Below are 16,650 nucleotides of genomic sequence, written 5' to 3'. Positions count from 1 at the left end.
CATTTCCTCTGTCCATAATGTGCTGCCTCACCACAAGCCACATGATGGAGCCGGTGACCATGACAGAGACCTCTGACACTATTTCAGTTGTCTATCTCAGGTGTTTTGTTAAAGCAATGAAAACTGACCACTGCTCTAGTGGCCTAACATAATGCTGCACAATGACCATGGTTAATAACAATGTATTGTGTCCTCAAAATTTGCCAAGAAAGAATGTCTTAGAACTGTGTGATGTGACAGGTATGTTAATTAGTTTGTGATAATCATTTCATAATTATACAAATAAAGTATATACATATACATCAAATCATTAGTGTATCTTAAATATATACAATCTTGTTTATTTTTTAATTTGTTCTAATTAATTATAGATGACAGCAGAATGCATTTCAACTCATTGTACACAAATGGAGCACAACTTTTCATTTCTCTTGTTGTAGAGTCATTCCATTCGTGCAGTGATACCCATACATAGGGTAATAATGTCTGTCTCATTCCACGTCTTTCACACCCCCATACTCTGTCCCCTCCCCTCACACCCCTTCTCCTAATCCAAAGTTCCTCCATTCTTCCCTTGATTCCCCCCATATATAATCTTTCCTTGCCAATTGTACCTAAATACATCTGGAAAAATAAAACTGCACCATATACTGAAAAAAAAATGGCAAAAGCCCTTTTGTTACCAAACTCACCTTGGAGGTTCATCTCACATTAAAATCAATATCTCAGACTCTAGCATTGGAGAACAGGAAGGGCGTTATCGGCCAGAGAGTGGAAAAGAAAGTGCTCTGCTAACCAATCAGCTGCTCAGCTGCAGGTGTGGAAGGCCACAGGTGCAGGAAGGGAATAGGAAGGAGGGACTGGCTAATGGCTCCAGGTGCTCAGGGCCACAGGTGCAGGATGGCAGGAAATGATAGGCTGATGGCTTCAGGTGTCAAGGGGCACAGGTCCAGGACAGGAATGGCAGGCAGCAGCAGTCTGGAAAAGGGAGAATTGTGTCTCTTTTCTGGAACTCTGTACCGCCTCTTTCTCACTCTCATGGCTTGATGATTTCACTCATGGTGCTGGGGTGTCTTTAGCCTTGAAGTTCAGGGAGAGAGAGCCTGGGCAAGTCTAGGGCAGAATGTTTCTGGACAATAGGTCTACATGCAGAGCAGAGCAGAATCTAACATAAAGGTGACCAAGCACAGGATATGAAAACAGAGAGGCCATGCCCTTTCCTCCCACCTATCAGACAGCACCATGCCATGAGGGGTTAGGGTTTTAGCAAAAGAGGCCTCAGGTCCCAAGTAACCACAGCAACATTTGAACCCACACTCCAGAGGTGTGGCTACAGCACAGCCAGCAGGAGGCTCATGGTGTGCTGCCCAGCAATTCCCAGGTCAGCTGAGAGGAGTGACTGAGATGGTTTGTTCAGGTGTTTTCCTCAGCAATACCACCCCCCTTTCTTCTGTTGAGTTACCTGCTTTTGGTGTACTCTTTAAAACTTATTTAATCTGATGTCACAAAGATTTATCCCTGTGTTTTCTTCAAGATATGTTATAGTTTGGGATCTTACATTTAGGCCTGTGGTGAAAGGAAAGTGACTATGACACTCAAAGCGACCAAGAGATCTTTGTTGTGGCATTGTCTGATCCACAGGAGAAGGAAGAGAAAGAGAGAGAGAGAGAGAAGAGAGAGCAGTGCGCTCGCAAAGTGAGTGGGGGGAGGGCCCAGAAGGAGGGAGTTTTTATAGCCAAAATCTAATGGGGTCTCTGGGTCTGCAAGCTGCCTTATGGTACAGTGATTGGATCATACAATAGTTGCTAAGGATGTCATCTTCTGCCTTCAGGCAGACCAGGCAAAGGCCTGATGTAGGTTTCCGTTGCACCAGACAGGTGGAGGTCAAGTGTTCAGCCTTGAGTGGGGTTGAGTGTTCAGCCCACCCAAGCAATAAGAAACCAGATGGGTGGGGGTCGAGTGTTCAGCCCACCCTGCAGCTAACATGTGGTTCATTGTGATTTGATTTTTCCATATACAGTGTGAGGTAAACACCAAAATACATTTTTAAAAATACAGCTGTGTACTTCTTCTTTGTTGGAAAGATTGTGGATTTTGCCACTGCAGCCAGAGGAGACTTTTAAAACTAAACTCTGTATTTTGAGGTCATTAAAAATTGACTTGCAGTTGTAAGAAATAATACAGAGACTCCCTGTGTCCTTTAGCATCTTGCAGAACTACACGACAATACCCCAAATGAAGGTGTCAACATTCCCACTATCATCAAGATACCTCACATTTCTCATTCCCTAAGATCTTCAGAGCAGTTTTAGGTTTGCAGCAAGGTGAGGAAAAGGTACAGAGAGCCCTATGCACCCCTGTCCCTACGTGTGCATAGCCTCCTCCGTGGTTCATCTCCCAGCAGAGTGTCCTTCTATTAGGATCAGTGAGCCTGCACTGCACATGGTCCATGGTTGGCCACAGAGCTCCTTCCAAGAGCTGGGTACTCTGTGACTTTGCAGCATGCAGTGCCATGCAGCACCATGCACTCCACCCACTCATCTCTCTCACTCTGCCAGCCCCTGGCAACCACTAATCTTCCCACCACCTGCTGGCTCTTGACCAACACTGGCTCTGGCAGTTTGCAGCCTCTCCAGCAGCTTCTCCCTTAGCCATGCCTTGGGTGCCCCACCCATCTTCTTATGTGCCAAGGCCACCACTCTGAGCGCTGAAAGAATGCTCCATTATCAGATGCACCCAGCTTTTCCATTCACCTACCAAAGGACATCCTGGTTGCTTTGAAACTTTGACATTATTAAGAAAGTTTCTGTGAACATCTGTGTGCAGATATCCGTGTGGGTAAGTTTTCAGGTCATCTGGGTAATCACCAAGGAGCATGGTGCTTGGCTCTCTAAGAAATGGCCAAATTGCCCCCCACAGTGGCTGCACCATTTTGATTCCTTCCACCAATGAATGAGAGTTCCTACTGTCCCCATCCTCCCCAGTACTGGGTGGTGTCAGAGTTCTGGATTTGGGCCATTCTAACACGGATACAATGCTCTCCCACTGTCCTTTCAATTTGCACTTCCCAGGAAGTGATGTTTGAACTTACAAATCCAGCAGTGTTCTTCATCTGCTCCTGGCCACTTCTTCCTGCCCCAGGGTGCCCAGCGTCTTCTCAAGGCCTGTGTCCACCATCACACACCTGCTCCACCTCTGAGGATTCTCCTCTCCTTCCCACCTCAGGACATATCTAGGGGCTGTACATGGGGAAGGTCTGACCCCAGTCCACAGCATCCCTCCCATGTCCCTCAGGGAGCCCTCTGGGCTATGTGCTGTCCCAGTGGGCTGCTGTCTCCTTGTGTCCTGGAGTAACTCTGGTGATACTCATCTGTGCAAACACTGACAGGGATACCCCATTGTGAGAAGATTTGCCTGTGCTGACAGAAAGCTGGAGTGTCACAAAGACTTGGTGACAATGTAGACCAAGTGGGAGAGGTGCTGCTGCTATGTCAGCTACAGAATCCTCCGCTGTGAGATGGATCCAAACAACACTCCATCAAGCAGATGGTTACTCCTCCTCGTCCTTTGCCACGACTGCTCATTCTTCTTCTGCACACCTCTCTGTTCAGTTGTGTGGGAAGGGTGGGTGTGCTGGGTGCAACCAGGCCTTGCTCCTGGTAGGGAAGTGCTCTAACTCTGGACACACAGCCCTTGCTGTGCAGTGCTCCCGTGAATTTCCACACAGGGGCAGCAGCGTCCTGGAAAGCCATGGGAATGGTCCTGCTACCTGAGTCAGTCCGCCCTGCCTGTCACTCCAGACCCTCAGCATCAACCACATGCCCATTCTGCAGAGTTGGGTGCAACTCAGCTCTTGTTGGGACAGTCAGGTGTCTGGGACCTAAGAATCAGAACACAGAAGATCTTTCTGTAGGTAGGGCCACCGCAACAAGTTAGAAACAGCTGATCACTGAGGTGGAGTTTTTGCTTCAGAGGTGTGCCTAGATTTCTTCAGCAGTCATAAATGGCCCCCAGGAGGAGAACAGTCCAATGAGGCATCTCCAGCCCCTAAGCCCAGGAGTGCCAAGGACAGCTCCCTGCCCCTGGCTACTTAGTGACCTCAGCTCAACCTCCTGGGGCCCTACCTAGAGGCCTTGTGGTCTCTCCCAGCATCCCAGCCCCATGCAGTGACCCAACCCAGCTGGCTCTCCCAGACCAGGCAAAGACAGGTCCCCTGACTGGTGAGGAACCTAATCTAATCTCAGCCCTGGCTCCACATATAGCTCCCGATTGAAATGCACAATCTCTTTCACCCTTTTGCACCCTTTTTCCAACCTGGACTTCGAACAAATCATTCAGAACAACAAGCACAAACTACCAAAATCTGCCTCTAAGAGTTCCTGTGCATTCATCCCTGACAACTCACAAAATGATAAAATTTCCTATTCTTTATTCTTATGTTTATTTAAAACACTTTATTGAGACATGATTGACAGTTTGTTGAGATATGATATGACAGTTGTGTATATTTAATGCACACAGCTTGTTGTGATAGGGGATAAGTAAGCATTCATGGAATCATCCCCACCATCAGAGTCATATGCATGTCCCTCTCCTCCAGAAGTGTCCTCCAGAAGTGCCTTCTTAATCATTATTATTGGGGCTTTGTCTGATTTTTGTTTTCTTTTTTGTAGGAACTGAATGTAAGATCTACTGTGTTAGAAATTGTAAGCTTGCAGTATAGTATATAGCTATCAGCAGTGTGCTCTATAGTATCTTCAGAACTGACTTCTCCATACTACTGAAACAGATCCCATTGGCCATCACCTCCCCACTTCCCCAGCCCTCAGCACTGGAAGCCACCATTCTGGTCCACTCTTCTTTAGTCCATGTATAAATGAAATAAAGTATTGGTTTTTCTGTGCCTGGCTTATTCCAGGTTCGTCAGTGCTGACAGGATTCCCTTTTTTGTCTTCAGGACATGTCTGGGGCACCCTGTGCCTACTGGGAGTAACCAGGAGAAGACTTCTTCAGTGGGTAGGGGGCTCTTTCACAGATTTCCCACCCATGGGAAGGTCTTGGGACATGTGGAACCCAGTGGAGGCTACCCTTTAGCCCCACACCCCCTTCTGGGTAATGTCTTGGAGTGTCTCCTGTTCGGTTCAAATTCCCATGGGAAGAGAGGCTGCCAACCTCTGGACACTCAGGGATGTGAGCCTGAGGCAAGACAGACCACAATGGTCACTTTGGCATCTCCAGGTCCTGACCAGCTCTGGCACAGTTGTCAGACCCCAGCCTGTCAGCAAGGCCCGCTCCATGACAGTCACTGGGCTATCTGGGGCAACATCATGGGCTGAACTGTGCCCCCAAATTCCTATGATGAAGTTTCAACCCCCCTTGAGAGCAAACAAAGCCTGGACACACCCAGCAAGAATTCCTGAAATACCAAAGTGCTCAAGAAGTCTTCCAGGAAAAGCCTTTAGCACTCACTCAGAGATGAACTCAAGAATGAATAGGCACAGAAGCCTTTGGACATCACAAACTCACAATTCCCAGTGCAGAACATGATACCTGCCTCCAAAACATACATGTGGACAGAAGAAACGAGCAACGAGCAAGAGAACCTGAAACAACCTCCCTTTCTGGCCACCAGGCCACAAGCAGCTCCGCACCCCGTTCCTATAAATTCCCCAGCTACCACCTGAGAGGAGAGGCAGATCAGTTGAGTTTTTTGCTCCTGGCCTCTCTGCCAGTCAATCTTGCAATGAAGTCCTTCTTTCTGCAAGAACCAGTGCCATGGTAGGAGCCTATGTGCACATTGTGCTAAGCCCTTGTTCAATGTCACCAGTACCTGAGAGAGTAGCTGTATTTGGAGACAGTGTTCCTGGAGTGTCAGCATAGAGACAGAACCAGCAGGACATATATGAGGATATTTTTTTATGACAATGTGCTCAGATAGTTATGGAGGCAGATAGGTCTTATCACCTGCTGGCTGCAAGCCAGAGACTAGGACAACAGGTGATACCTCTGAACCAGGAGGTCTGCTGGAGTAAGGCCCCAGAGTACAAATGTAGCACAGGATGTAGAACAGGAGCTTGGGTGTTCCAGGTTACCAGATGGTTAAAATATCAAGTAGAGAGAGCTTTACCTTCCCACTGTCCTGGGTTCTATTAAGCCTTTAGCAAATTGGATAGGTGTCTGCCACATTGGTGAGGAAGGATCTCTATTCTGTTTCCAATACTTCTGTCCAAACAACTTTCACAGACACCCAGCAATAGTGCTTCACTAGCTGGCTGGGTACCCAGCCTCCAGACAAGTTGACACAAAAAATTAACCACAGCAGGCCTGGGAGGGTAGGGGATTACATCAGTAACTGCCAGCAAGCAAGCCAGAGGGGGTCCAGAGGACTCCCCTCCCCTTTTTGCTTCTGGCAACATTTCACTTCCCTGTCTCTGTGGAGCCTTCCTGGCCCCCTCCCATTCTCTCATTCTGGGTTAAAATATCCAGTGAGATCTGTACACACCCAAGTCGAGTCCAGTTCACATGTGACTCTTTACCACGGCAATAGTATGTTCCTGATGAAATTCTGTCCTGACCACTTCTGTGTGTGACTTTATCTTCAACAGGCACATCAACCCACCACACCTTAGCAGGCACTCATTCTGAAGAGTCCTCTGATTTCTCGCCCCTCAGATGTTGAGGGTGTGTCCCCATGACTACTGTAGTCCATTTCACAGGATTCTGAAGCGGGCCATGGCACTTGGCTCTTGCATTCTTGGGAGCTAAGAGCTGTTCATGAGTGAAAGGGTCGTGCTGGTGCTAGCCTGGAAAGTGCACCTGTAAGAAATGCAGGTTGGTCCAGTTGCCTGCCCAAATCCTGGTGGAGCTTTAGAAACCTCTGGGTTAATGAAAGATGTGTGTGACAGGAGGAAGAGTATCATCTACGTTAATAAAAAGAGTGAAACTACACTATGCTGATGGTTATGTCATTTTCATTCTCAAAAACAATTATCCAGGTTTTCCCCAGAAACATAAAATGGGCAATTTGGTATTAATAACATCTTTGAGGACTTTAGAAAGTCTCCAGGCATGGGCACAAACTCAGCAAGGGGCAGCTACCGTTGAAAACACGGGAGCGTTTGCCTTCAAAAAGGCTCACCAAGTCTTCCCGGCAAGCTTGCAAGAAAGGTCAGAAAAGGGACTGCAGTTCAGAAACCCTCGGAGAAGATGAGGGTCGGTGTGAACAAACCCAGCGAGGGCCGCAGGTTTGTTTTGTTTTGGTTTGTTGGTTTTTTTTTTTTTTTTTTTTTGTCAACGAAAAAGCGCTGCAGTGCCCGCGCCCTCCAGGGAGGGCGCTAAATACCAAGGGTGCAGTTGGGCCGGCGATCGGACCTCGTGAGGGTGGATTTCAATCTGGTCCGCTAGTTGCTTATAAAAGGAGGTAAGCACGCCTGACTCCACCGTCTTACTTTTCTGTGCATTCATCGTGAACTGGACTTGGCTGTCTTTAACAGGCTGCAGCCGCAGCTTCCCCGTGGAAACGTCCAGGGGACCTTGACGCAGCGCAGACTGGCTCTGAGCTTCTTGGCCGCAGGGCAGCACCCATCCGCGGCCTCCTAGCTGTGTCTTCAGTCCGTAGTAGTCCAGAGTTGGGACTCTAGACTGGGGGTTTCTATATATTTGAACTGTGGATTCAACTAGTAGGACTTTGAAGTTAACATACCAAAACTATGTGGCTTGGCTTAGAGTGGTTTTTAAGCTGTGTATGCTAAGCACCAGAGTGGATTTCTTGATGTAGGAGCTGTGGCTAGAGTAGGCGCAGGCAGTGCTCCTTCTCTGGCCATTGTCTGATCATGCGGGTTAAGCCTGTTTGGAGGTTTGGAGGTTTTGCAATCCAAAGGAATTCACTACATATGTCATGTAATCAGATGGGTGGAGACTTTTGCACTTAAGTGGAGTTGGCTTCAGTCACCTGAGGCCACCCACAGGTAAAGGTGATCCCTCTGGAATCACCTCACATGTAGGTCTTGAAGATTGAGTCAAAGTCAAAAGCTCTGGCTGGAGCTGGAGCTCTGGGGCAGAGTGCTTGCCTCGCATGAGGCACTGGATTCAATCCTCTGCACCACATAAAAATAAAGGCATGATGTCCACCTACAACTACAAAAATAAATAAACAGTCAAAGGCTCTAAATTAGAGCTATCTGAAAGTTTTGAAATATGCATTTCAGAATCCTACAATTAACAGATTTGAAAACTTCCTGAGCCAGTAAGAGTGCTATTGGGTGTGTACCTCAAGGGTATTTGTGAAGGTGCAAGACTCAAGCGAAATCTGCATACAGTTTGACAGGTAACCTTATTGTGCAAAATAAACTAGGTAACTAATGATTTTTATTCCAATTACCAGGAAATCAAGTCATTTCAGACTGGTCAATCAAGTCTGAACAAAAACCACAACTTACTGAAATGTTTGTCAACCAAATGTGAACCTTACGGGGAGGTCCTGGGCTGATCTTGACTGTTAAAACAACTGTCTCTTGGTCAGGTGTATGGAAAGTCAGAACCTCCAGTGTGGGATTCACTGAGCTAAGCAGGGGGAGAAGCTGTGCCTTCTCCAACTGCCAGCAGGCAGGAGGGGAGAAGCAAGCCACATGTTCTGGTTGTATGACCTTAATCAGTCATAGAAAAGAACACTGTGATGATATTTCTCTCTTCTGAAACACTCTTACAGTCTCTCTGAGCTGAGAACCTAGGTGTTTCCCTGATTGTACAACACCCCTAGGAAGACTAGAATAACAGACTTCTGGGGCCAAGAGGTAATATGTGGGGACACCATGTCTCAGTAAGAAACTGGGAAGAAATTACAATGTGGGGAAAACAGGAATGCACGGCCTGGGTGATGAATGGCAAGCACATTGTGCGGATATTTCCAAACCACCAGGAATGAGGGTGACCAAGGATTCAGGAAATTGAGGAGACATTCACAGCTAAAATAGGGCAAATACTTGGAAACTTGCCTGTGCTGTTCTTTATAATTGGAACATCCTTTCCCCATTTCCTCTCACTGTTCTTTTTCTTCATTGAAATTTTTCCCGATATTTCTACATGAGCCAGATGCCTCTTTATATTTCTAGATGTGAGCCAGCTGGCTCTGAAGATTTTGTGCTCCGCTGGTAACCACAGAGTGGATATTAACTGCTTTTAAGTTTTGCCTGTTGCTGAGTAACTGTTTGCACCCTACTCTCCCATTTGGACTGAAATTATCACAGTGTAGATAATGGTTTGCTGAATGGTTTTTACCTATAGTGCTGAGTACCCTTTTGGGCATAGAGCCAAGATGCCCAATATTGATAATTCAGAATGGAGGCAGGCAGGGCCAGAGATCACTTCTACATTTCCTGGCACCAGTGCTCCTGCCTTCTCACCCTGTGCACATGCAAGAACCCGATAGATATCCAAAGTCCTGACAGCAATTACCAGCTTTTAAAGACTCCAAGTCAATTCCCTTAGTAATGTAGGGTTCTTGCCTTGTAGTTAGCGATAGTGCTGATTTGTGTAATTATTCCTCCCTCTAGGCAGCAAACCAAAAGATGCATCTCTTTTCTAGCTATTTAGAGTGAAGCACTGAAGCAAATACTGAAATTGATGGTATTTATTGTTTCTTGATTCCCACCGTTTCTTGATCTCTCAAACACACAGTAAAGTATGAACTGATTTTTTGGCTCCTGTGTGGACTGGACCTATAAGGGGCTCCGCCTTTTTTGAAACTGTCTTTCTGACATTGTCTTTTTTTCTTCACGAATTATTCCAGACTTTAATTTCTTAGGTGGCTTATACCCTCCTTGGCAAGAGAGATTGGAGATGAAGCCATCATCATAGTGCACATTATAATTGTATATACACAGGACAAAAGTTGTAAGGTTGAATATCAACTTTCCTCTTAATGTGTGGTATTGCTAATTTGCTAGTATAAAAACAAAATTCCTTGGGCTGGGGATGTAACTTAGTGGTAGACTGCACGTGCCTACCATGTGTGAGGCCCCAGGTTCAATCCTCAAAAATGGGGAAAAAAAACCCACACTAATCACAGCCTATGGAACAGAGACTGTGGTACTATTAAAGCAACCAGAAATATTAAAATGTTTCTGTCAGTGAGAGAGGGTATGGCATTGAGGGGTGATAGAATTGGGAAGCTAAATGTTTATAAGAGCTGCTAATTGAAAAGAGAGGCAACAGCAAATCAGATGGAGATGGCAGGGTCTCACATGGTGAATTTAAAATATGCTTGTCATTCTCAGTTGAGAGGAAACCTAGAGCAAGTTGTTCTGAGAAGTTGAGCATGTTGGTCCTCCACTAAGAAAATAATTACACATATAAATATAAGATGAACATATTCAGTCAGTGCTCACTGTCCTTGGGGGATGAGTCCCAGAACCCCATAGATACTTGGATGCTAACTCCTTCTATAAAATGGCATAGTATTCATCTCCAATCAGTGTAAGAGGTGCACCTTCCAACCTCTAATGGACCAGCCCTTGGGTATGGGGAAGGGGCAGCCCTTCATTAGGGGGTTTTTTCTTCCTGCCATATAAACCACCTAAGAAATTAAAGTCTAGAATAATTGGTGAAGGACAAAAGACAATGTCAGAAAGACAGTTTCAAAAAGGTAAAGCCCCTGATAGGTCCAGTCCACAAAGGAGCAGGAGCTAGATAATTATAAAATGTGCCCCATTGTTGACTTAAGGGGAGCACATCAAAGGGAGGGATAAGGTTTCAGGGGTGGAGTCTTGCTTCTTGATATCTTACAGTCAGCAGGTTGACTGGCATCTTGGCAGTTCACACCTACCTCAGAGGGGCTGTGCGGCTACAGCGGGTCACCCCATCTCCAGTGCTAAGTGGGACCTTTGGCAGAGCTGAGGGGAAAGTTCACTTGCACCAGGCAGTCTATCCCTGTGGGGGTGCCATGGGACATTCCAGTGCCAGACCCATCCCCTCACTGGTTGTGATGCTGATATTCCATATATAACCCATGTATGGCTCTTGACACTTAGGGTGTTGTGATACTTTGGGGAAGCCTGATATAAAGCCACCGGCTACAAATATGCTTCACATAATTCTCTCTGCCATATGACAACCCAGTGGGATTGGTAACTTTATCCCCATTTTTACTAAGGCCTGGAAATCTGGTGGAAAGGGGCTGGGGTATGTTGGCCATGAGTAAAGAGAACCTAATCTTGGGCTGGGGATGTGGCTCAAGCGGTAACGTGCTGCTTGCCTGGCATGTGTGGGACGCTGGGTTCGATCCTCAGCACCACATAAAATAAAATAGAGATGTTGTGTCCACCGAAAACTGAAAAATAAATATTAAAAAATTCTCTCTCTCTCTCTCTCTCTCTCTCTCTCTCTCTCTCTCTCTCTCTCTCTTTTCTCTCTCTTTAAAAAAAGAGAGAGAGCCTAATCTTGAGGGACTGTCTTTCAGGGCTGTGCAAGACCAAAGGGTAAAGCCATCATAGGGTAGCATCCCCTGAAACATATATAGGAGTTCCCTATTTCATCATGACAGCTATGGGTTAGTCAAATAAAGTCCCAATCTTAAATTATTTGAGTATTAAATCCCTTTGAGTTGATTTTTATACAGGGTTAAAGGTAAGGGTCAAGTTTCCATTTTCCTAGCTTATTGAAAGACTGTACTTTTTATAATACGTATTTGGCAGCTTTGTCAAGAATCAGTTGGCTGTAGATGTGTGGGTTGATGACTAGGCTCTTTATTCTGTTCCCATTTGGTCTGTTTTTATTATAACACTATGCTGCTTTGCTTATTTTAGCTTTGTCATATATTTTGAAGTCAGATAGTGTAATGCTTCCTACTCTGTTCTTATTCAGGATTGTTTTTGCTATTAGGTTTTTTTTTAACAATTCCATATAAATATTAAGATTGCACAATTTCATTCATATGGAATCTAAAAAAAGTTAATCTCAGAGAAGTTATGAATAGAATAAGGGCTAACAGAGGCCAGAAAGAGTAGTGGGGAGGGAGGGATAGGGCAAAGTTGATCAAAGGGTACTAAGTTACAGTTAGGTAGGAGCAGCAAGGATGCACAGTGGGTAACTATTGGTAACCACAAGTACTGTATATTTCAAAAAAAAAAAAAAAGCCAGAAGGATTTTCAGTGCTTTTAAATCACAAATTATGTGTTTGAGGAGGTACATATACTTACCCTGACCTGAACACAATGTATACATGGATAAAACATTACAGGATACCCCAGAAATATATACATTTTTGTCAATTAAAAATAAATAATTTTTAAAATGAGTCCTGAATTGCCTTTGAGCAAATATTTAAGAAATTTTTCCATCTTTCTGAGTCTTTAATTCCTTATCTATAAACTGTGAAGATTTTGTCAGTATCACCTCCAAAGACCCCTGGCATTTCATTTATTCAGGCATGAATAAGCATCTTCTACATGCCAAGTGTTATTCTGGCACCAAGGATATAGCAGCAAACAAAATGTGCCAAAAAAAAAAAAAAAACAGAGTCCTGTTCTTATTCCATAGGTGGAAATGCTAATAATCAAATCAAACCTGTTTATAAAATAAGGTGGTATTGCTATAGCCATGCTCTGGGGGAGGAGAGACTTTAAGTTGGTGGTCTAGGAAGACAGCGGATGGCACCTGGCCACCCCACTGCAGGAGATGATGGCAAAGTAAGCCAGGGCAGGAAAGACAGAAGTGAACTGGGGAGGCTTAGGATTCCATAGGATTTCGGGCCTATGGGAGCTGCCCCAAGTGCTCATGACTAAGAAAAACGTTTGTGCCTCCCACCACCTTTACCACGTATAATAAGCCTTGCCCTTCTGGAATCCATTGCAGTCTTGCTGGGCCTTCTTGCTGTCTCTGGCATATTAACACACCGTGCCCTCCTTTTCTCAGGCTCACTCAATTGCTCTCTGTTCTTAAGGTTTATGAGCTAATTCCCAGGACCAGCTAATAGGTATCTAGAGACTTCTCAGCCACTGTACCTGTTCTGAGCTCGTCAATAGGCTTCCTAGAGGAAGGGAACATTCTGGAAGACTTCAGAGATTTGCTTGGCCAGAGATCAGAGGTCAACTACAAAGAAGGAGGTTGCTTGAACAGTAATTTCTGTGTCCTGCTAAAAACACTGACCCTTTTGTTCTCATGTGTGCACGTGAACACACCATACACACACACACACACACACACACACACACACACACACCCTGGAAACTGGCAAATTTTCATTTTCCCTTTCTCTTCCCAGATTGTGCCCCACGCCTCATAACCAGAACAGACTGTAACAATCATCAACTGAAATCTGAGAGAGTATCCATGACTGCTAAGACACTGGGGTCAGTTGTGCCAGACAGAAAGCTCCAACTATTTAAGATTCCTAGTCATGTAGTTCACAAACACATGGGGAAAGGAGGCCAGTTAATCAATGTTTATGTTCCAGTAGGATCAGGGAACCAAAGCAGAATTAAGAGGTTCCACACAGAGGCCTAAGTGAAGCAGGAGGATCCAGCCCCACAGCATCTGGCACTGAGCCCTGTTTGCCGACTGGCTCCTTTCCCCATGTGCCTGTTTCCCAGCTAAGTCCCTGCACAGGCTAACATACCACAGACTCTCACATGTGCCTTCCCCTGGGGATGACTTCTGCTCAGGAAAGGATTCCCTCAGCAGGGAAGTGCTGGTGGCCATCCCTGGGCTGCCAGGTCACCTGGGGAAAGAAAGGCATTCTACCTGCTACAAAGCACCATCCATGCCTGCGGGCACCATAAGGGAAAGGACTGGTTAAGGCAGGCAGCTCACAGCTGTGGACCAGGTTTGGAAAACCTGCTTAGGCCAACAGAGTTTCCCATCTTGCACCTCTCCGGTGCCGACCTCCACACAAGGACTTCAGAGGAACAATGACCCAAATGGGGTTAAAGAGAAACGACTCCCCCCTTGACAGAGTGGTTCTGAAAAGAGACTCTAGTGTCTGTCAAGGAGTTCACGAGGGCGGCACGACCTCAGCGGCCCTGTGGTGGCTCTCTGTGTTCTCTCCCAGCCGAGATGTCAGACGGCAATCTGCGCGATGGTCACGCGCCCTGAAGCTGGAGGTCGGGGCGACAAGGATGTCTTTGCGGCCGCTGGGTCCTCGGGTGCTGGAGCGCCAGCACCCTCACGCTTAAAGCGGCAGCAGATGCTCCAGGCCCGCAGGGAATTAAGCGTGCACGCCAGGACCACGCCCTTCCGGTGGCGCGCTAAGACCCTAGAGCGAAGAGGCCGAAGGAAACCAGCGCGGCAGAAACTGACCAGTAGCAACGACTGGCTGCTTACACCGTCAAAAGCTTCGCTGCCCAACTGTTATACAGGGCTGTGGATGCTGTACCCACCAATGGGCTGAAGAGGCTCTGCAGCCCTGGAGTCCCATTGGCTGCTCCGTGGAGCTCTTTGTCCAATCAGACAAGACCTGGAAAGTCGCCTCTTTTGCATACAGCCCTGAAGGCCTCAGCTCGCACCCAGCCTGCTGGGCGCCTCCCTGCCTCGGAAGCCTGCGGCTTTTGGGATAGCAAGCTCCCCGCGCTCCAATCTCCGTGCCGCCTGTGCTGGTTGGAAGGCGGAGGAGCCGGCGTTTCGCCTCAGCGCGCTCCTTAAGTGCTACCCGCCGAGGTTGGGTAATTGGAACGGGCAGAGTCTGGGGAAAAGGTACACAGAGGTGCGTGTGAAAAAGCGAATGCTCCCCCTAAGAGCGAGATCTAGGCGCTTGTGTTCCTTCTTAGGGGAAAGCAGAGGGGCCGACCCAGGACAGAGTAAAGGACTTTCAGGAAATGGTAAGCAGGAATAACTAGAATAGTTCCTGACGCTGGAGTTGATACGGCGTCGAATTCTGGTCTTTGTGGTCTGAGTTCACCTTCGCGGAAAGTCTGGAGAGGCCTACTGCTTTGATGCCAAGTTCCCCCGGGCAGATATGGTTAGTTTGGGGAAAGCTTCTGCCTGCATTTGCGGTTTTCCAAGTGCCTTTTAGCTCAAAGCAGTCACCTTCCCAAGGTGGAGTATGTGGGGAGGGGCATCCTGGACTACTACTGGTTCGAACTCCAAGTTTTGTTTTTTTATTACCGGGAATTGAACCCAGGTGAGCTTAACCACTGAGCCACATTCCCATCCTTTTTTAATATTTTATTTAGAGACAGGGTCTCACTGAGTTGCTGAGGGCCTCACTAAGTTGCTGAGGCTGACTTTGAATTACGATCCTCCTGCCTTAGCCTTTTGAGCCACTGGGATTACAGATGTGCACCATCACACCTGCTCACACTCCCAAGTTTTATGAGGTCTGTCAAGTCTCAGTTTGGCCACATCCCTTTAGGGTTACAGGTGGGTGCTGACTCTACCAGTTGCAATCCTTTGGGTGGGAGGCCTGGGCCTAGGTAAGAGGCCAGTGCCAGAGGTTCTGAGGGCCAGGGGCTTGATAGGGTGCAACGGGGGAGGCCCAGGCTGCTCTGGTGACTGCAAAAAGACAGCACCCTGCAGCCCACTCAGTCTAATGGCCAAGGACTCCAAAGCCTAGTACAGAGAGTATCAATCTTATAATTAAGAAAGAAATCTTGGAAAGTACCCAGAAGTTGCTTATGCACAGGAAAACATACTGGTCCTAGTCACAAGACAAATTCAGTGGCAGATCCGCGTAGAATTGAACTCTTACAAGACATGCTGTTCTGCAAACAGGAGCAGTGAGGCATGTGTCTATTACTAACATGTTATGCTTCCTGACAGTGTTTTTAAAACTTGTCTACTCTTGTTTGTACCAGCAAGGGTCCTATAAATAGTACTTCAGCATCCTCCTTTGTCCGTTGAGTTTAATTCTGACTGGTTGACTTAATCTCTTAGGCTATGTCAGTGGCAACATTTTTAGTTGACATTTCTTCATTTACAAATGGAATACTTACTTGCCAAATAGAAGTGTCTTGATAGCACATTCCTCTTAATGAATGAAAATTTAATTATAAACTCAAAGTCCAAAAGATTATCTTTCCAGAGGCAGGGGAAGACTTCAGGGTCTTCAGTCTCCAAACTGAGTGAAAGTCTCTGAGGGAATCAGCCCCTTTACACAAGACACAGGTGCAAGGGGCACCTCCCCCTGCCCACCCCACAACTCATTGGAGCCTCACTTTCATGGTTTTGGCAGCTGTCCTCTGCTTATCATGTGGCCCCCACCTTCCCTTGAGAAAATGCTGGACAGAGGCTAGGGCTGGTCTTTAGGCTGACCTGCTGTCAGGACAGGGGCAGCTGACCCATCCTGGAGGCCTGACAGAGATCTTCAGAGCTCACTCGTATTTCACACACAGCCTCCAGTCTTCTGAGATGAGAAGGATGTGCTCAAGGGCACAGCCTCTTGAGAAGTTCCCAAGGGAAGCTGAGAGCAGTCTATCTGAAATCTGAATGAGGGGCACTGCCAGAAACCCATATGGGTCTTGAATGCTGAACTGGTTTCCTTTCGATGGAGTATTCCAAGTACAGAAGGTCCTCCACCTGTGGGCTCCACATTTGTGTGTTCAACTAAACACAGATCAAAAAACACCCAGGGGGCGGGGGAAGTGTACTTAGCAAACATTATTTTTTTTTCTTGTGAGTGTTCCCTCTATAGTACAGTAGAATAAATATTTACACAGCACT

General features: G+C 46.6%; 1 protein-coding gene across 1 annotated transcript; it reads left to right on the top strand.

The window, feature by feature from the left end:
* Window positions 1–7,338: 7,338 nt before the first annotated feature.
* On the top strand, window positions 7,339–15,815 carry LOC120885274 (uncharacterized). Its single transcript, XM_078014927.1, has 2 exons — window positions 7,339–7,420; window positions 13,259–15,815. The coding sequence occupies exon 2, from the start codon at window positions 14,072–14,074 to the stop codon at window positions 14,381–14,383; it is 312 nt and encodes a 103-aa protein (XP_077871053.1). The 5' UTR covers window positions 7,339–7,420; window positions 13,259–14,071; the 3' UTR covers window positions 14,384–15,815.
* Window positions 15,816–16,650: the final 835 nt, after the last annotated feature.

This window comes from Ictidomys tridecemlineatus, chromosome 1, assembly GCF_052094955.1.
Source record: "Ictidomys tridecemlineatus isolate mIctTri1 chromosome 1, mIctTri1.hap1, whole genome shotgun sequence".
NCBI lineage: Eukaryota > Metazoa > Chordata > Mammalia > Rodentia > Sciuridae > Ictidomys > Ictidomys tridecemlineatus.
Note: the sequence above shows the minus strand (reverse complement) of the source record. Positions and strands in the feature narration are given on the sequence as shown.

Bases quoted from the DNA above. Each gene is read 5' to 3' on its own strand.
- LOC120885274 (XM_078014927.1), top strand. From the start codon at position 14,072: ATGGTCACGCGCCCTGAAGCTGGAGGTCGGGGCGACAAGGATGTCTTT.